The 20,428-nt window shown below is 46.1% G+C and overlaps 1 protein-coding gene across 1 annotated transcript in view; it reads left to right on the top strand.

Moving 5' to 3' along the window:
* The window catches only part of LOC110498381 (usherin), a 432,088-nt gene that overhangs the window by 385,339 nt on the left and 26,321 nt on the right, over window positions 1–20,428 (top strand). Inside the window, exons 69-72 of the mRNA XM_036955034.2 lie at window positions 15,550–15,777; window positions 16,001–16,336; window positions 17,110–18,120; window positions 18,350–18,519. Of these exons, the coding sequence (XP_036810929.2) occupies window positions 15,550–15,777; window positions 16,001–16,336; window positions 17,110–18,120; window positions 18,350–18,519 (1,745 nt within the window). The remainder of the gene's footprint in view (window positions 1–15,549; window positions 15,778–16,000; window positions 16,337–17,109; window positions 18,121–18,349; window positions 18,520–20,428) is intronic.

Below are 20,428 nucleotides of genomic sequence, written 5' to 3'. Positions count from 1 at the left end.
AAAATAGACACAAGACTGTGTTAATCCTCTGAGCTAAAGCCAAGGCATTAGTGCCAGGAGCTAAGACAAGTCTTCAGGCATGGTTACAAATCACACTAATGTTTTTGAATGTTCATGAAATCATCTCTGTTCCACTGGTGTGTGTGCTACAGACCCTGGTTCGATTCCAGGCTGTATCACAACCAGCCGGGATTGGGAGTCCCATAAGGCGGCGCACAATTGGCCCAGCGTCATTAGGGTTTGGCCGGGGTAGGCCGTCATTGTAAATTATAATTTGTTGTTAACTGACTTGCCTAGTTAAATAAAGGTTAAATAAAAATAAAAATAAATGTCTGTGTGTGAGGCCGCAGATGGGTCTTTTGGCCGGGGGCCGGGTTTGGGAGGTTGGGATCGTAGCTCTCTACCTCTGGCCTTATGCTATCACACCTGTTTCTCTGTGGACTCCACACTCTGCTGTCTATTGATCTTACTGTAGACAACTGTTCACTAATCACAATTTTATTCTCTACTCCGTATTTGTTTTCTTTGTTCTCTTCTCTCTCACTCCTCCTCTCCTCCTCTCTCTTCCTCTCTCCCTCTCTCTCCATCTCTCTCCTCCTATCTCTTCCTCTCTCCTCCTCTCTCCCTCTCTCTCCATCTCTCTCTTCCTCTCTCCATCTCCCTCTCTCCATCTCTCTCCTCTTTCTCCATCTCTCTCCAACTCTCTCTTCCTCTCTCCCCATCTCTCTCCAACTCTCGCTTCCTCTCTCCATCTCTCTCCTCTTTCTCCATCTCTCTCCAACTCTCTCTTCCTCTCTCCCTCTCTCTCCATCTCTCTCCTCCTCTCTCATCTCTCTCCTCCTCTCTCCCTCTCTCTCCATCTCTCTCCAACTCTCTCTTCCTCTCTCAATCTCTCTCCTCCTCTCTTCATCTCTCTCCTCTTTCTCCTCCTATCTCCTCCTCTCTCATCTCTCTCCTCCTCTCGCTCATCTCTCTCCAACTCTCTCTTCCTCTCTCAATCTCTCTTCCTCTCTCCATCTCTCTCATCTTTCTCCTCCTCTCTCCATGTCTCTCATCTCTCTCCTCCGCTCTCCCTCTCTCTCCATCTCTCTCCCACTCTCTCTTCCTCTCTCCATCTCTCTCCTCTTTCTCCTCCACTCTCATCCTCTCTCCCTTTCTCTTCAATTAGCATAAAAAACTCCACCAACCTTTTTAAATTAGTTCAACATTTATGTTTTTGTTAATTTCTCTCCTCCTCTCTCCATCTCTCTCCTCTCTCCCTCCATCGCTCTCCTCCTCTCTCCATTTCTCTCCCTCTATCTCCATCTCGCTCCATCTCTCTCCTCCTCTCTCCATCTCTCTCCAACTCTCTCTATCTCTCTCCTCCTCTCTCCCTCTCTCTCCAGCTCTCTTTTCCTCTCTCCATCTCTCTCTTCCTCTCTCCATCTCCTCTTTCTCCTCCTCTCTCCTCCTCTCTCCCTTTCTCTTCAATTAGCATAAAGAACTCCACCAACCTTTTTAAATTAGTTAAACATGAATGTTTTTGTCTAAAAACAGTGCAAGTCTGTTTTTATGTGGACAAACGGGTTGGTAAAGTTCTTAGGTTTATGGGAGAGAAGTTGGCAGTTAATCAGCAGTGTATCTAATGTGTAGTCTGACAGTTTTCTCCTCTCTAGTCTGACAGCCTTCAGAGCAGATGGTTTGATGTTCTCCTCACTAATGTCCACTACTGAGAGGGAGATCAACCACGGATATAAGCAATAAGCCTGTATGTGTGTGTGTATTGATCTCTGACTGGGCTGGGAGCACCTCTCCGTGCCAGTGTGGATGATTAATGGGGTCGTCATGGCGATCGGATAGAATGAGGGTACAGAACGCAGGCGGTCTGCCCCGCCAGAACCCTGCGCCCGCCTGGCAGACCGCGGTTACACACACACACACACACACATACTGCACACCAATCTAGAGATGCTAACGTAACACCTATTTACTCCTCACGTCCTATTCCAGATCCAGCCTCTTTCTGTCTTTGCTATATCTTTCTCTCCTTGCTGTTTCCTCCCACTAGCTCTCCCTCTTTCTCTCCTTGCTGTTTCCTCCCACTAGCTCTCCCTCTTTCTCTCCTTGCTGTTTCCTCCCACTAGCTCTCCCTCTTTCTCTCCTTGCTGTATCCTCCCACTAGCTCTCCCTCTTTCTGTCTTTGCTGTTTCCTCCCACTAGCTCTCCCTCTTTCTCTCCTTGCTCTATCCTCCCACTAGCTCTCCCTCTTTATCTCCTTGCTGTATCCTCCCACTAGCTCTCCCTCTTTCTGTCTTTACTATATCTTTCTCTCCTTGCTGTTTCTTCCCACTAGCTCTCCCTCTTTCTGTCTTTGCTATATCTTTCTCTCCTTGCTGTTTCCTCCCACTAGCTCTCCCTCTTTCTCTCCTTGCTGTATCCTCCCACTAGCTCTCCTTCTTTCTTTCTTTGCTGTTTCCTCCCACTAGCTCTCCCTCTTTCTCTCCTTGCTGTATCCTCCCACTAGCTCTCCCTCTTTCTGTCTTTGCTGTTTCCTCCCACTAGCTCTCCCTCTTTCTGTCTTTGCTGTTTCCTCCCACTAGCTCTCCCTCTTTCTGTCTTTGCTGTATCCTCCCACTAGCTCTCCCTCTTTCTCTCTTTGCTGTTTCCTCCCACTAGCTCTCCCTCTTTCTGTCTTTGCTGTTTCCTCCCACTAGCTCCCTCTTTCTGTCTTTGCTGTATCCTCCCACTAGCTCTCCCTCTATCTCTCTTTGCTTTTTCCTCCCACTAGCTCTCCCTCTTTCTCTCATCATTCTCTCCCTCTCTATTCTCTCTACTCTCCACTTAATTTAGTCACACTATCCTCCATCCCACCTTTTTCTTTCCCCTCTCTCCCTCCTCCCTCTCTCCCTCCTCCCTCTCTCGTCTCCTCCTTCCCTCTTCATCCTGATGTTGTGTTGTGGTCCCTGGACCCCTGATGAAGTCAGATGTATTAATACTGGACATATACATTCCTGCACAATTACCCCTCTCCTCCTCTTCTTCCTCCCTCCATCCTCCCTCCTCTCCAGATGTTGTGTGTAGGGCCCTTGGGGCTCCTGGTGAAGGGAGATGTATTAATACAAGTGATTGATCAGATCAGGACCCCTGACAGTCATCAGCCCCGGGACCATCTGGTTGCTGCTCGCACGCCTTCACCCAAACACAACCTGACACTGCATTAATCTGATGCATCTTCTGCTACTGTGTGTGTGTGTGTGTGTGTGTGTGTGTGTGTGTGTGTGTGTGTGTGTGTGTGTGTACACGCTCCTCACTCTGCCAGCCAGGCCCAGCAGCCACCAGGACCTGAAGGGTGCAGAAATTAAGGTTATTACATAAATTGAGCCATATGGTCTAAATATTTCAGAGCTGAAATTTACTAGCCAATAAAATTGGCTCCTGCCTCTCTAATGGTGTAAATTACAGTTTAACCACGGTGCTAATGATGTCCTTCTGCTGCAGTAACCACTCTAACATGAAGGACATTGTTTAAAAAATACCCCCAGAAAAAAAGAGATATTGAGTGAGGGAAGGAGGGGGGTAGAGAGAGAGAGGGAGAGAAGTGGTAGCAGCATGTTTACAATCTGTTAGTTTACCATTAAGGACAAGGAGGAGAGCGAGGGGGACAGCGAGGGGTGACCGGTGGACCGTGTCTCGCCTTCAACACTGGGGCAAACACACGCCATTGCACTGTTGGAGACGCGTTTGTAAGCAAACATGGTCGGGTCATAAAACTCCTGGACGTAGAGGCTGGGCTGAAGGTCACAGAAGAGCAGGTCACAGTGTTGTCACAGATCACACACTGATGACCCCGGTCAGAAGAGAACAAACGGCTCTATCGTTCCATATCTCTCTCATTATCTCTCTCATTATCTCTCTCATTGTCTCTCTCATTATCTCTCTCATTAGCCGCTTCATTGTCTTTTTCTAACTCTGGTAACTTCCTTGTTTTGTATTTTACCCCTTTTTCTCACCAATTTTGATCTTCTTTCATTGCTGTAACTCCCCAACGGAATAGCAAAGTTTGAGTCATGCGTCCTCCGAAACATGACTCGCCAAGCCGCGCTTCTTAACACCCACTCGCTTATCCCTGAAGCCAGCCGCACAAATGTGTCGGAGGAAATGCCCGCCACAAGGAGTCGCTAGAGCGCGATGAGCCTCAGCCAAACCCTCCCCTAACACAGACAATGTGGGGCCAATTGTGCTCCGCCCTATGGGACTCACTATCATGGCCGGTTGTGATAAAACCCGGGATCGAACCTGGGTCTGTAGTAATGCCTCAAGTGATGCAGTGCCTTAGACCGCTGCACCACTCAGGAGGCCCCATGACTCCTTATTCTAATCTTTCTCTCTCTGTCTCTCTTTCTCTCTCTCTCTCTCTCTCTCTCTCTCTCTCTCTCTCTCTCTCTCCCTCTCTCTCCCTCTCTCTATTTCTCTCTCAATTACATTTCAATTCAATTTAAGGGGCTTTATTGGCATGGGAAACATGTTTACAATTCTCTCTTTTACTTTATCTCTCTCTCTCTCTCTCTCTCTCTCTCTCTCTCTCTCTCTTTCTCTCTTCCTCTCTCTCTTTCTGTCTATCACTTTCTCTCTCTCTCTCTCTTTCTCTCTTCCTCTCTCTCTTTGTCTCTCACTCTCTCTCTTTCTCTCTTCCTCTCTCTTTCTGTCTCTCACTTTCTCTCTCTCTCTCTCTCTCTTTCTCTCTTCCTCTCTCTTTATGTCTCTCACTCTCTCTCTCTCTTTCTCTCTTCCTCTCTCTTTCTGTCTCTCACTTTCTCTCTCTCTCTTTCTCTCTTCCTCTCTTTATGTCTCTCACTCTCTATCTCTTTCACACAAGTTTCAGTGAGGCCTTTTATTCTTTAAACTTGCTGCCTGAATCCCCTGGTGCAGAAAGAGGGTGTAGAGGGAGAATAGAGGGAGTGGTAGAGAAAGGAGGAGAGTGGAGGAAAGAGAGAGGGCTTCGCCCTTGGGCTGTGGCACAAGGGAATGGAATGAAGAGTGCTGCAGAGTGGAGTGGAGGGAAGCGAGGGAGTGGACAGAGGAGTGGACAAAAGAGGAGAGGAGAGAGAGGGTAGGAGGGTAGAGGGTTCGTTAGGTCTCGCCCCCAACCCCCACCCCTCGCCACTGTACTCAGGCCCTGATTGGAGGGCACTTGAAGTGATTGTCTCACGCAGGCCCCTCGCATAAACAGAAAATAATCATCTACAACAACCACAACTACTCCATCTCTCTCTCTCTCTTGCTTCCTCCCCTTATCTTCTTCTCTTCCTCTCTTTCCTCTTCTCTTCCTACCTCTCTTCTCTTCATCTCTCCAGACAAGAGCTCCCTCGTTCTGTAAATGTGTGCTGAGATGTTATTGTATGCCTCAAAAGGAGTGTGTGTGCGTGTGTTGTGTGTGTGTGTGTAATGCTCTTCACTCATCCTAATGTGTGAAAAAGTGTGCATGATGAGACTGATGAGAGGTGTGTGTGTGCGCGTGTGTGTGTGTGCGCGTGTGTGTGTGTGTGTGTGTGTGTGTGTGTGTGTGCACGCTCGTTGGATTTATCCCTTCCCCACGCATGAACAACCTTCAATCAACATATATTACAACTTGAAGTAAAGACATAAAGTTGACTGAAGGGAAGATAGGAGAAGGTAAGGAACTTATAAAGTTGACTGAAGGGAAGATAGGCGAAGGTATGGAACACACAAAGTTAACTGAAGGGAAGATAGGCGAAGGTATGGAACACATACAGTTGACTGAAGGGAAGATAGGAGAAGGTATGGAACATAAAGTTAACTGAAGAGAAGATAGGAGAAGGTATGGAACATACAGTGCCTTGCGAAAGTATTCGGCCCCCTTGAACTTTGCGACCTTTTGCCACATTTCAGGCTTCAAACATAAAGATATAAAACTGTATTTTTTTGTGAAGAATCAACAACAAGTGGGACACAATCATGAAGTGGAACGACATTCATTGGATATTTCAAACTTTTTTAACAAATCAAAAACTGAAAAATTGGGCGTGCAAAATTATTCAGCCCCTTTACTTTCAGTGCAGCAAACTCTCTCCAGAAGTTCAGTGAGGATCTCTGAATGATCCAATGTTGACCTAAATGACTAATGATGATAAATACAATCCGCCTGTGTGTAATCAAGTCTCCGTATAAATGCACCTGCACTGTGATAGTCTCAGAGGTCCGTTAAAAGCGCAGAGAGCATCATGAAGAACAAGGAACACACCAGGCAGGTCCGAGATACTGTTGTGAAGAAGTTTAAAGCCGGATTTGGATACAAAAAGATTTCCCAAGCTTTAAACATCCCAAGGAGCACTGTGCAAGCGATAATATTGAAATGGAAGGAGTATCAGACCACTGCAAATCTACCAAGACCTGGCCGTCCCTCTAAACTTTCAGCTCATACAAGGAGAAGACTGATCAGAGATGCAGCCAAGAGGCCCATGATCACTCTGGATGAACTGCAGAGATCTACAGCTGAGGTGGGAGACTCTGTCCATAGGACAACAATCAGTCGTATATTGCACAAATCTGGCCTTTATGGAAGAGTGGCAAGAAGAAAGCCATTTCTTAAAGATATGCCACAGGCCACCTGGGAGACACACCAAACATGTGGAAGAAGGTGCTCTGGTCAGATGAAACCAAAATGGAACTTTTTGGCAACAATGCAAAACGTTATGTTTGGCGTAAAAGCAACACAGCTGAACACACCATCCCCACTGTCAAACATGGTGGTGGCAGCATCATGGTTTAGGCCTGCTTTTCTTCAGCAGGGACAGGGAAGATGGTTAAAATTGATGGGAAGATGGATGGAGCCAAATACAGGACCATTCTGGAAGAAAACCTGATGGAGTCTGCAAAAGACCTGAGACTAGGACGGAGATTTGTCTTCCAACAAGACAATGATCCAAAACATAAAGCAAAATCTACAATGGAATGGTTCAAAAATAAACATATCCAGGTGTTAGAATGGCCAAGTCAAAGTCCAGACCTGAATCCAATCGAGAATCTGTGGAAAGAACTGAAAACTGCTGTTCACAAATGCTCTCCATCCAACCTCACTGAGCTCGAGCTGTTTTGCAAGGAGGAATGGGAAAAAATGTCAGTCTCTCGATGTGCAAAACTGATAGAGACATACCCCAAGCAACTTACAGCTGTAATCGCAGCAAAAGGTGGCGCTACAAAGTATTAACTTAAGGGGGCTGAATAATTTTGCACGCCCAATTTTTCAGTTTTTGATTTGTTAAAAAAGTTTGAAATATCCAATAAATGTCGTTCCACTTCATGATTGTGTCCCACTTGTTGTTGATTCTTCACAAAAAAATACAGTTTTATATCTTTATGTTTGAAGCCTGAAATGTGGCAAAACGTCGCAAAGTTCAAAGGGGCCGAATACTTTCGCAAGGCACTGTATATACAGGGTCAGTTCCAGGGTCAGTAGCTATATACAGAGTCAGTTCCAGGGTCAGTAGCTATATACAGGGTCATTTCCAGGGTCAGTAGTTTCATACAGGTTCAGTTCCAGGGTCAGTAGCTTCATACAGGTTCAGTTCTTGGGTCAGTAGCTATATACAGAGTCAGTTCCAGGTTCAGTAGCTATATACAGAGTCATTTCCAGGGTCAGTAGCTTCATACAGGTTCAGTTCTAGGGTCAGTAGCTATATACAGAGTCAGTTCCAGGGTCAGTAGCTATATACAGGATCAGTTCCAGGGTCAGTAGCTGTATACAGGGGCAGTTCCAGGGTCAGTAGCTATATACAGAGTCATTTCCAGGGTCAGTAGCTATATACAGGGGCAGTTCCAGGGTCAGTAGCTATATACAGAGTCATTTCCAGGGTCAGTAGCTTCATACAGGTTCAGTTCTTGGGTCAGTGGCTATATACAGGGTCAGTAGCTATATACAGGGTCAGTTCCAGGGTCAGTAGCTGTTTACCTGGTCAGTAGCTATATACAGGATCGGTTCCAGGGTCAGTAGCTATATACAGGGTCATTTCCAGGGTCCGTAGCTATATACAGAGTCAGTTCCAGGGTCAGTAGCTATATACAGAGTCAGTTCCAGGGTCAGTAGCTATATACAGAGTCAGTTCCAGGGTCAGTAGCTATATACAGAGTCAGTTCCAGGGTCAGTAGCTATATACAGGGTCAGTTCTAGGGTCAGTAGCTATATACAGGGTCAGTAGCTATATACAGGGTCAGTTCCAGGGTCACTAGCTATATACAGGGTCAGTTCCAGGGTCAGTAGGTATATACAGGGTCAGTAGCTATATACAGGATCAGTTCCAGGGTCAGTAGCTATATACAGGGTCAAATCAAATTGTATTTGTCACAGTCGTGCCTGGCCATGCAGTCATGGGTGAACAGGGAGTACAGCAGGGGACTGAACACGTACCCCTGAGGGGCCCCCGTGTTGAGAATTAGTGTGGCAGATGTGTTGTTACCCACCTGGGGGCGGGCCCGTCAGGAAGTCCAGGATTCAGTTGCAGAGGGAGGTGTTTAGTCCTAGGGTCCTTAGCTTAGTGATGAGCTTTGAGGGCACTATGGTGTTGAACGCTAAGCTGTAGTCAATTAATAGCATTCTCACGTAAGTGTTCATTTTGTCCAGGTGGGAAAGGGAGTGCAATAGAGATTGCATCATCTGTGGATCTGTTTGGGCGGTATGCAAATTGGAGTGGGTCAAGGGTTTCTGGTTTGATGGTGTTGATGTGAGCCATGACCAGCCTTTCAAAGCATTTCATGGCTACATACGCGAGTGGTATGGGTTGGTAGTCATTTAGGCAGGTTACCTTAGTGTTCTTGGGCACAGGGACTCTGGTGGTCTGCTTGAAACATGTTGGTATTACAGACTCAATTAGGGACAGGTTGAAAATGTCAGTGAAGACACTTGGTCAGCGCATGCTCGGAGTACACGTCCTGGTAGTCCGTCTGGCCCCACGGACTTGTGAATGTTGACCTGTTTAAAGGTCTTACTCACATCGGCTACGGAGAGCGTGATCACACAGTCATCCGGAATAGCTGATGCTCTCATGCATGCTTCAGTGCTGCTTGCCTCGAAGCAAACATAGAAGTAATTTAGCTCGTCTGGTTGGCTCATGTCACTGGGCAGCTCGCGGCTCTGCTTCCCTTTGTAGTCTGTAATAGTTTGCAAGCCCTGCCACATCCAACGAGCGTCGAAGCCGGTGTAGTAGGATCCAATCTTGTCCTGCGCTTTGCCTCTTGGATGGTTCATCTGAGGACATAGTGGCATTTCTTATAAGTATCCAGGTTAGAGTCCCGCTCCTTGAAAGCAGCAGTTCCACCCTTTAGCTCAGTGCAAATGTTGCCTGTAATCCATGGCTTCTAGTTGGGGTATGTACTGGGTCACTGTGGGGACGACGTCATCGATGCACTTATTGATGAAGCCAGTGACTGTTGTGGTGTACTCCACAATGACATCGGAGGAATCCCGGAACATATTCTAGTCTGTGTTATTAAACAGTCCTGTAGCTTAGCATCTGCTTCATCTGACCACTTCTTTATTGACTGAGTCACTTGTGCGTGCTGCTTTTGTTTTTTCTTGTAAGCGGGAATCAGGAGGATAGAATTATGGTCAGATTTGCCAAATAGAGGGCGAGGGAGAGCTTTGTGCGCATTTCTGTGTGTGGAGTAAAGGTGGTCTAGAGTCTTTTCCCTCTGGTTGCACATTTAACATGCTGGTAGAAATTAGGTATATCAGATTTAAGTTTCCCTGCATTAAAGTCCCCGGCCACTAGGAGCGCCACCTCTGGATGAGCGTTTTCCTGTTTGCTTATGGCCGTATACAGCTCATTGAGTGAGGTCTTAGTGCCAGCATTGGTTTGTGGTGGCAAGTAGACAGCTACGAAAAATATAGATGAAAACTCTCTTGGTAAATAGTGTGGTCCAAAGCTTATCATGAGATACTCTACCTCAGGTGGGAAAAACCTTGAGACTTCCTTAATATTAGATTTCGTGAACCAGCTTTAGTTTACATATATACACAGACCACCACCCGTAGTCTTACCGGAGGCAGCTGTTCTATCTTGATGCAGCGTAAACACGCCAGCTGTTCTATATCCATGTCGTTGTTCTGCCACGACTCAGTGAAACATAAGATATTACAGTTTTTAATGTCCCGTTGGTAGGATATTCGTGATCGTAGCTTGTCTATTTTATTATCCAATGCACGTTGGCTAATAGGACTGATGGTAGAGGCAGATTACCCACTTGCCGTCGGATCCTTACAAGGCACCCTGACCTACCTCCCTGATATCTCCGTCTCTTTCTCCTGCGAATGATTGGGATGAGGGCCTTGTTGGGAGTCTGACTCGTTAAAGAAAAAATCTTTGTCCAGTGTGAGGTGAGTAATCACTGTCCTTATATCCAAAACCTCTTTTCGATCATAAGAGACAGTGGCAGAAAAATTATGTACAAAATAAGTTACAAATAATGCAAAAAAACACAGACAATAGCACAATCGGTTAAGAGCCCGTAAAACGGCAGCCATCTCCTCCGGCACCATCAACATTGTGTCAGTTCCAGGGTCAGTGCCAATACCATATTTACTATGTGCAGCGATAGTATGAGGGCTCTAGGTGGTTGTTTTGTTAAACCCTCAAACTATTCTGAGATTTCATTCTGGAAGAAAAATATTTCAATATGTTTTATTATTATATTGTTATGTGAAATGTGCATTGCTGGTTGAATTGTTGTGTGTGTGCAGTAATTGATGTGTGTGTATGCATTTGTAGCACTCAATCTGAACTCAGAGTACTGGGACAGTGGCATCCATCCACACACACAAACTCACACACAGACAGAAGGTCAGTCTACATCCTAGCCGCCCCAGCTCCCTGGGCCTGATGACCCATCCTGGGGCTTCGAGATGCCATAAACAATCATGGCTGCCAGTGTGAACCAGGCATGTCCAGAACAGACTTCCCAGCAGCCACCACTCCACCCTCTGAGTTGTCCGGAGACACGCAGGCTGCCCCCGTGGCATTGTGTATGTGTGCGTGTGCGTGTGCGTGTGCGTGTGTGTGAGTGTGTGTGTGTGTGTGTGTGTGTGTATTCCACTCACACAGGGCATTAACATATACATACACACAAACAGCCCACTGTGTTGTGGGCAGTTTCACCTCAGGAGGCTGCTGAGGGGATGACGGTTCATAATACTGGTCAGAACGGAGCAAATGGAATGGCATCAAACACCTGGAAATCATGTGATTGATGTATTTGATACCATTTCACCTATTTTGCTTCAGCCATTACCACGAGCCCGTTCTCCCCAATTAAGGTGCCACCAACCTCCTGTGTTTTCACCTCAGGAAACTCCAAAACAATTACTGCTCCCATGGGGCTGACCTGGTCTGTCTGGTTATACTGTTACTGTAAATAGGCTTTACATTTCATACCGTTTGGTCTCAAAGGGCATGAATTCAACAGGGATTCTTCAAAGGCTACATTTTCCTGTAGTATCGCATGTATTTTGACAGTTTTCTCTCCTGTAAATATATTTAGTGTGTTTTGTTTTTGGGGAAGGAGAGAAGCAGAGAGATGAGAGCCTTTGCTGTACTACTGAATAAAGCCAGAACGCTTACAGAGTTGAAATTAAATGAATGGTGGAATTATTTGTTGTGTGTGTGTGTGTGTGTGTGTGTGTGTGCGTGCGTGCGTGCGTGCGTGCGTGTGTGTGTAGTCTATGCCATATGCTAATGAGAGTCCCCGCCCCTCCTTTCTGGTCTGTGACTGTGAGAGATAATCAGCATAATTATTCTGACAAATACACATGGTTATTCTTAATTAGTATCATAGCCTGTCCCTGTCTGCACAGTGCCTGTCCACCTGCATCACAAACACACACATTCACACTGGCCAAGGGAGACATGTGCTTGCAGAGAGAAAGAAAGAAAGAAACAGAAGGAGAGAGAGTGAGAGAAAAAAGAAAGAAAGAAAGATGGAAAAAAATGAAAAACGTTTGTCTTCCAAATGTGACATTGTGTTGAGGTAAGGCGAGTCCATTTAAATCTGAGGTAGATCTGGGAACTGTTTCATGTATACATTAGTAAGGCCTGTCTTCTCGCTGTCTATTCTCTCCTCCTCTCTCTCTCTCTCTCCTGCGATATAACTGTTGACTTTTAACGTCTCTGAATATCTCAGGGAATGACTCTCTCTCACTTAGAGAAGCAAGGGTAGTCATTGATATCAACACATGCTTCATGTTGGCAGACATGAGTGTTTTAATTGAAACCAACCATCCATCACACACACACACAGTCACACACACATCCATTAATGAAAAGTTAAACACCTCCTCTTGTAGACATCCAAGCTGTGAACATTTATTCAGAAATCTATAACAGAATCAATTCTCTTAGTTGTTTTTTAATGGCAGTCTGGAGTAGGGTGTGCACACGCATCTGTGCATATGGGTGTGTCTCTGTGTTGTTGTGTCTCTGTGTTGTTGTGTCTCTGTGTTGTTGTGTCTCTATGTTGCTGTGTCTCTGTGTTGGTGTGTCTCTGTGTTGCTGTGTCTCTGTGTTGGTGTGTCTCTGTGTGTGTGTGTGTGTGTGTGTGTGTTCATGCAGTGTGCCGGTGGTGTTTTAGTGAAAGTGTTTGATTGCATTGCCATCTAGGGGCTGCCAAGGAGTCTCTACGCTCAGATAACGACACACCAACAGCTGTTGCTATTGACAATGTGCATATGTTAACTGTGTTATGGTCCACATGCACCATATACTTCACTGTGTTAAAGGTAGCTTAAAGGGGCGGCAGGGTAGCCTAGTGGTTAGAGTGTTGGACTAGTAACCGGAAGGTTGCAAGTTCAAACAACATCATTGAAAATAAGAATTTGTTCTTAACTGACTTGCCTAGTTAAATAAAGGGAAAAAAATAAGTATCTCTTTCTGTCTCTCTCTCTCTCTCTCTCTCTCTCTGTCCCTCTCCCTCTTTCTTAATCTCTCTTCCTCTCTCTCACCCTTATCTCAATTCAATTTCAATTTAAGAGCTTTATTGGCATGGGGAACACATGTTTCCTTTACCAAAGCAAGAGATATAGATAATAAAGAATTCACAGTAAACATTACATTCACAAAAGTTCCAAAATAATGAAAATGTCATATTATGTCTTTTTACAGTGTTGTAATGATGTGCAAATAGTTAAAGTACAAAAGGGAGCTGATACTATTCTCTTCTTTCCTGGCACTGCACAGAACTGTGATTTTCAAAGGATTACACTTTTTACTTTTGCTCTCTCTCTTCCCTCTCTCTTTGTGACAGGGGGATCATTAATCCTGTCTCTCCTCTCTCTTTGTGACAGGGGGATCATTAATCCTGTCTCTCCTCTCTCTTTGTGACAGGGGGATCATTAATCATGTATCTCCTCTCTCTTTGTGACAGGGGGATCATTAATCATGTCTCTCCTCTCTCTTTGTGACAGGGGGATCATTAATCATGTCTCTCCTCTCTCTTTGTGACAGGGGGATCATTAATTCTGTCTCTCCTCTCTCTTTGTGACAGGGGGATCATTCATTCTGTCTTTCCTCTCTCTTTGTGACAGGGGGATCATTAATCCTGTCTCTCCTCTCTCTTTGTGACAGGGGAATCATTAATCATGTCTCTCCTCTCTCTTTGTGACAGGGGGATCATTAATCCCGTCTCTACTCTCTCTTTGTGACAGGGGGATCATTAATCATGTCTCTCCTCTCTCTTTGTGACAGGGGGATCATTAATTCTGTCTCTCCTCTCTCTTTGTGACAGGGGAATCATTAATCATGTCTCTCCTCTCTCTTTGTGACAGGGGGATCATTAATCCCGTCTCTACTCTCTCTTTGTGACAGGGGGATCATTCATCATGTCTCTCCTCTCTCTTTGTGACAGGGGAATCATTAATCATGTCTCTCCTCTCTCTTTGTGACAGGGGGATCATTAATCCCGTCTCTCCTCTCTCTTTGTGACAGGGGGATCATTAATTCTGTCTCTCCTCTCTCTTTGTGACAGGGGGATCATTCATTCTGTCTTTCCTCTCTCTTTGTGACAGGGGGATCATTAATCCTGTCTCTCCTCTCTCTTTGTGACAGGGGAATCATTAATCATGTCTCTCCTCTCTCTTTGTGACAGGGGGATCATTAATTCTGTCTCTCCTCTCTCTTTGTGACAGGGGAATCATTAATCATGTCTCTCCTCTCTCTTTGTGACAGGGGGATCATTAATTCTGTCTCTCCTCTCTCTTTGTGACTGGGGAATCATTAATCATGTCTCTCCTCTCTCTTTGTGACAGGGGGATCATTAATCCCGTCTCTACTCTCTCTTTGTGACAGGGGGATCATTCATCATGTCTCTCCTCTCTCTTTGTGACAGGGGAATCATTAATCATGTCTCTCCTCTCTCTTTGTGACAGGGGGATCATTAATCCCGTCTCTCCTCTCTCTTTGTGACAGGGGGATCATTAATCCTGTCTCTCCTCTCTCTTTGTGCATTAATCCTGTTTGCTGTGAATTAAAACCCAGAACAAGTGAAAAAACAGCAGAAAATCATCTATGTCATGTTTGTTTGGACGTGGTTCTGATAATGTGGGTGCTGAGGTTTTATTTTGTTGTTAGTGATGGTGGCTCAGTGGTTCAGATCAACTTATAGCAGAGACAAGGGTTCACCTGAATCACTTTGCACCAGGAGACTAACACACTGCATTCTGCAATGGGACTAGGCTTTCATCATGGTACACACACACCCATACATACACACACACTCCAGAGGAGGCTGGTGGGATGAGCTATAGGAGGACGGGCTCATTGTAATGGCTGGAATGGAATCAATGGAACGGAGTGAAACATGTTGTTTCCAGGTGTTTGATCTGTTTGGTACCATTCCATTGATTACATTCCAACCATTACAATGAGCCTGTCCTCCTATAACTCCTTCCACCAGCCTCCTCTGGCACACATGCACACACACACACACACACTCTCTCACACACTCTCTCACACACATTCTCACACACACCCACATTCTGGAGCCTAAAATTGTACAAACACACACTTCCACATCCGTAGCACTCTTGGTGCCTGTCTTAGCACAAGCAGGCCTTGATAATCAATTAGAAAATGGAGCCTGGCGTTGCAGCCTGCTCTGAGACTTGGCAGTGAGCTGTGTGTTGTCTCTGTGCAGTGGGATATTGCTGTGGTGTCAGTTTGATACCAGGGCTGTATTCAGGGGCTTTGTAGCTAACTCTCCCCTAGGGACCTGTGTGTGTCTTCCTACATGTCTGTCTCTCCCTCTCGGCTGGTCACTTGAGTGTGCTGTTAGTTCACAATGTAGCCTAGCGTGCATGTTGATGTCAGCCCTCATGTCAAATCCATAATCATGTTAGGTTTGTGTTGTCTGGTTTCTGGTATAATTCCCTCTGAATTCTGCTCTTTGTAAAAACCTCATGGGTTGGTTTTTGGAGTGAAATCAGTCCATGTGTTTGTCTGTGTACATGCATATGATTCACTCACTCACTATCTCTCTCCCTCTCTCTCCCCCTCTTTCTGCCCCTCACAGGGAAGTACTCTCCAGTCCAGTGTGTATGGCTTGGAGGCGTTCAGTGTGTACAGTGTGCGTGTGGAAGCAGTGAACGGGGCAGGCAGTGTATCCAGTCCCTGGGTCAGCATTAGGACCCTGGAGGCATCGCCTGCTGGCCTGGCTAACTTCAGTCTGGAGCAGCGAGAGCAGGGCCGGGCCCTTCTGTTAACCTGGGACACGCCTCATACACCCAACGGGGTTATCACGGTACACACAGAGACAGACACACACAACAGGGTTATCACGGTGCACAAACACACACACACACACGTTACACACATACACAGAGACAAGTATCAAAGGGGTCATCACAGTAAACAAACTCGCACACTGAACTCCCCATCTCTCTCTCTCTCCATCTCTCTCTCTCTCTCTCTCTCTCTTTCATTCTCTCTCCCTCTCCCTCTCCCTCTCTCTCTCTCTCCTCCAGAGTTATAACATCTACAGTGAGGAAAACCTGGAGTTCAGTGGTCTGTCTCGCCAGTTCCTGTTCCGACGATTAGAACCCTTCTCCCTCTACTCTCTGGTTCTAGAGGCCTGTACCTCCGCAGGCTGCACCCGTACCCCCCCTCAGTCTGTTACCACGGCAGCAGCCCCCCCGGGCGCCCAACCCGCCCCCATACCCAGCGCTATTGGCCCACACAGCGTAGAACTCACCTGGAGTCTGCCCACTCATCCCAACGGACCAATAGGAGAGTACATTCTGCTGGGGCGGAGTCTGGATGATGAGAGGAGGGGGAACAACGAGGAAATAGCGCAGGCCAAGGTGTGTGTCTTGATTATCTTTGCTTCTCTTTGGTAATACTTCTACCTTATACAGAAAAAGACGGCATACTAAATATAACCAAAAGGGATTTAATATAATACAATAATATATGCCATTTAGCAGACGCTTTTATCCAAAGCGACTTAGTCATGTGTGCACACATTTTACGAATGGGTGGCCCCGAGAATTGACAGTAAAAGTTTCCCAGCAGCAGATATTTTGTCGACTTTTAAACGTTCTAATGATTAGTCAACAGTAGGGCTGGGACAATGCCAGTATCACAATACTCATTAGTATCGTGGCAGGGAAAAAAACACAAAGCAGATTTCACTTCTTTTTGAAAACATCAACAACAATGTTGGAAACAAACATCATTATGTTGTCATCCAGAGTCATGTATTTATTTCATTGGGGCGGCAGGGTAGCCTAGTGGTTAGAGTGCTGGACTAGTAACCGAAAAGTTAACCCACTGTTCCTAGGCCGTCATTGAAAATAAGAATTTGTTCTTAACTGACTTGCCTAGTTAAATAAAGGGGAAATAAAATAAATAAACATTTCCAAGCTATAGTACACAATATTCAACATAGAGCAGGTTTTTAAAGGACCAAAGAGTTTGGTCTGCTTCCTGTTTTCATTTTTGCCATGGAAAACATATTGGGATACTGGTAAAGTCTTGGTCCTACTCATCAGTGTTAATTTCATCCTTTGTCATAATCTTAACCTGTCTATTTCAGTTATATGATCATCATTAGCTGTGTTTATTTTTCTGTCAGGTACTGTTCCGTGAGAGTTCCACCCAGGCTTCTAGTTTCTCCCACACTGTGACGGGGCTGCGGCCCTGGACCCAATATCAGTTCAGCATCCGCGTCCACAACCCCGCCGGACACGCAGACAGCCCCTGGGTTACCGTGACAACCAGACAGGCCCCCCCGCGTGGCCTAACACCGCCCTCGGTTGTCCACGTGGAGGGGAACCCCTATGAGCTCCTGGTGTCATGGACCCCCCCACTGGAGAGTAACGGGGTGCTTCTGTCTTATAGGATCCAGAGAGACAACGTCAGTTTCTCGTTTAGTTTTGACCCCAGTGTTTTCAACTACACAGACGAGGACCTGTCTGCCTTCACCTCCTATAGATATGCTATTACAGCCTGTACTTCTGAGGGCTGTGTTACTAGTCCTGAAACACAGGTAAAGACACTGGAGGCTCCCCCCGCTGCAGTGGACTTTCCCACCATAACCAGCATCACAGCCGATAGTATCAATGTGTCCTGGACCATTCCATTAATACAGAATGGGGAGGTGACGCAGTACATGCTGGAGGCCAACGGAAAGGAGGTTTACCGTGGGAGTGGCTTGTCTGTGGTGATGTCAGAGCTGCGGCCGCACACACACTACCGCCTCATCCTATTGGCTTGTACCAACGGGGGTTGTACCCCCAGCACCCCTATCAAGGCCCAAACCCTTGAGGCCCCCCCTCGTGGTCTAAATCCCCCCTCCCTCAAAGTCACCGGCCCAGAGTCTCTCGAAATCACATGGGGCGCACCGAAGCTCCCCAACGGTATCGTCACAGGTTACGAGCTCCGCCGGGATGGCCAGGTCATATACGTCGGGATGGAAACGCGTTACCATGACTTCGCGCTGTTGCCGAGCGTGGAGTACGGCTACAGCGTAACGGCCAACAACAGTCAGGGAGTGGTGACCAGCTCTGTGGCCAAGGCCAGGACTCACCCGTCAGCTCCCTCTGGTGTTGGACCTCCCACACTGCAGCCTCTGGGACCACGGCAGGTCAGTAAGGGGAGTGAGAGTAGTACAATACATGTAAATACACTAATCATATTTTTTTTCAGCAGATTTCAAAGTGACAAATATTTCAGTGTTCAGAATGCCCTCCATTCCTAATACATGTTCATGTGTCTGAGATCCTACTGTAGTTTCAATTCTGACACTTCTACTCACATTGTTAATACTACTGTCAATGGTATATGAGATGTGTAATGTTGTGCTTGTTGTGAAGCTGAGGGTGGACTGGGAGCCCCCAGCGAGACCTAACGGGGTGATCGTCAGCTACACGGTGTACCAGAGAGACCCGACCCTGCCCTCAACACACAGCTTCCTGTATGACCCAGAACACAGCGCCTTCTCCGGACGCTCCATCATATTGAAGCAGCTCACACCCTACCACAGGTCAGTCACTAACGAACCCCCGACCTCTAACCTCTAGCCACAGGTACAGAGAGTGTGTGTGTGTGAGGGGGGGTAGAGAGCAACAGAGATGGGTTTTTTAATAAACCCTTTATTGACACTATTTAGCGACTGCAGACAAAACACAATCACGAGAGAGAGAGATACAGAGAGAGATACAGAGCAAGAGAAATACAGAGAGAGAGAGATACAGAGAGAGATACAGAGCAAGAGAAATACAGAGAGAGATACAGAGAGAGAGAGAGATACAGAGAGAGATACAGAGCAAGAGAAATACAGAGAGAGAGAGAGATACAGAGAGAAATACAGAGCAAGAGAAATACAGAGAGAGAGAGAGATACAGAGCAAGAGAAATACAGAGAGAGAGAGAGATACAGAGAGAGATACAGAGCAAGATAAATACAGAGAGAGATACAGAGAGAGAGAGATACAGAGCAAGAGAAATACAGAGAGAGATACAGAGAGAGAGAGATACAGAGAGAGAAAGAGATACAGAGAAAGATAGAGATACAGAGAGAGAGAGATACGGAGAGAGAGAGATACAGAGAAAGAGAGAGATACAGAGAGAGAGATACAGAGAGAGAGAAATACAGAGAGAGAGAAATACAGAGAGAGAGAGAGACAGGGTCGTGGGGTGAGACAGGGATGCAGCTTAAGCCCCACCCTCTTCAACATATATATCAACGAATTGGCGTGGGCACTAGAAAAGTCTGCAGCACCCGGCCTCATCCTACTAGAATCCGAAGTCAAATGTCTGCTGTTTGCTGATGATCTGGTGCTTCTGTCACCAACCAAGGAGGGCCTACAGCAGCACCTAGATCTTCTGCACAGATTCTGTCAGACCTGGGCCCTGACAGTAAATCTCAGTAAGACCAAAATAATGGTGTTCCAAAAAAGGTCCAGTCACCAGGACCACAAATACAAATTCCATCTAGACACTGTTGCCCTAGAGCACACAAAAAACGATACATACCTTGGCCTAAACTTCAGCGCCACAGGTAACTTCCACAAAGTTGTGAACGATCTGAGAGACAAGGCAAGAAGGGCATTCTATGCCATCAAAAGGAACATAAATTTCAACATACCAATTAGGATTTGGCTAAAAATACTTGAATCAGTCATAGAGCCCATTGCCCTTTCTGGTTGTGAGGTCTGGGGTCCGCTCACCAACCAAGACTTCACAAAATGGGACAAACACCAAATTGAGACTCTGCACGCAGAATTCTGCAAAAATATCCTCCGTGTACAACGTAGAACACCAAATAATGCATGCAGAGCAGAATTAGGCCGATACCCACTAATTATCAAAATCCTGAAAAGAGCCGTTAAATTCTATAACCACCTAAAAGGAAGCGATTCCCAAACCTTCCATAACAAAGCCATCACCTACAGAGAGATGAACCTGGAGAAGAGTCCCCTAAGCAAGCTGGTCCTGGGGCTCTGTTCACAAACACAAACACACCCCAGGACAGCAGCACAATTAGACCCAACCAAATCACGAGAAAACAAAAAGATAATTACTTGACACATTGGAAAGAATTAACAAAAAAACTGAGCAAACTAGGATGCTATTTGGCCCTAAACAGAGAGTACACAGTGGCAGAATACCTGACCACTGTGACTGACCCAAAATTAAGGAAAGCTTTGACTATGTACAGACTCAGTGAGCATAGCCTTGCTATTGAGAAAGGCCGCCGTAGGCAGACATGGCTCTCAAGAAAAGACAGGCTATGTGCTCACTGCCCACAAAATGAGGTGGAAACTGAGCTGCACTTCCTAACCTCCTGCCCAATGTATGACCATATTAGAGAGATATATTTCCCTCAGATTACACAGATCCACAAAGAATTTGAAAACAAATCCAATTTTGATAAACTCCCATATCTACTGG

Source organism: Oncorhynchus mykiss, chromosome 19 (genome assembly GCF_057628025.1).
Source record: "Oncorhynchus mykiss isolate SJ-2025 chromosome 19, ASM5762802v1, whole genome shotgun sequence".
NCBI classification, from domain to species: domain Eukaryota; kingdom Metazoa; phylum Chordata; class Actinopteri; order Salmoniformes; family Salmonidae; genus Oncorhynchus; species Oncorhynchus mykiss.
The sequence above is the reverse complement of the archived record's forward strand: the minus strand, read 5'-3'. Positions and strand labels throughout refer to the sequence as shown.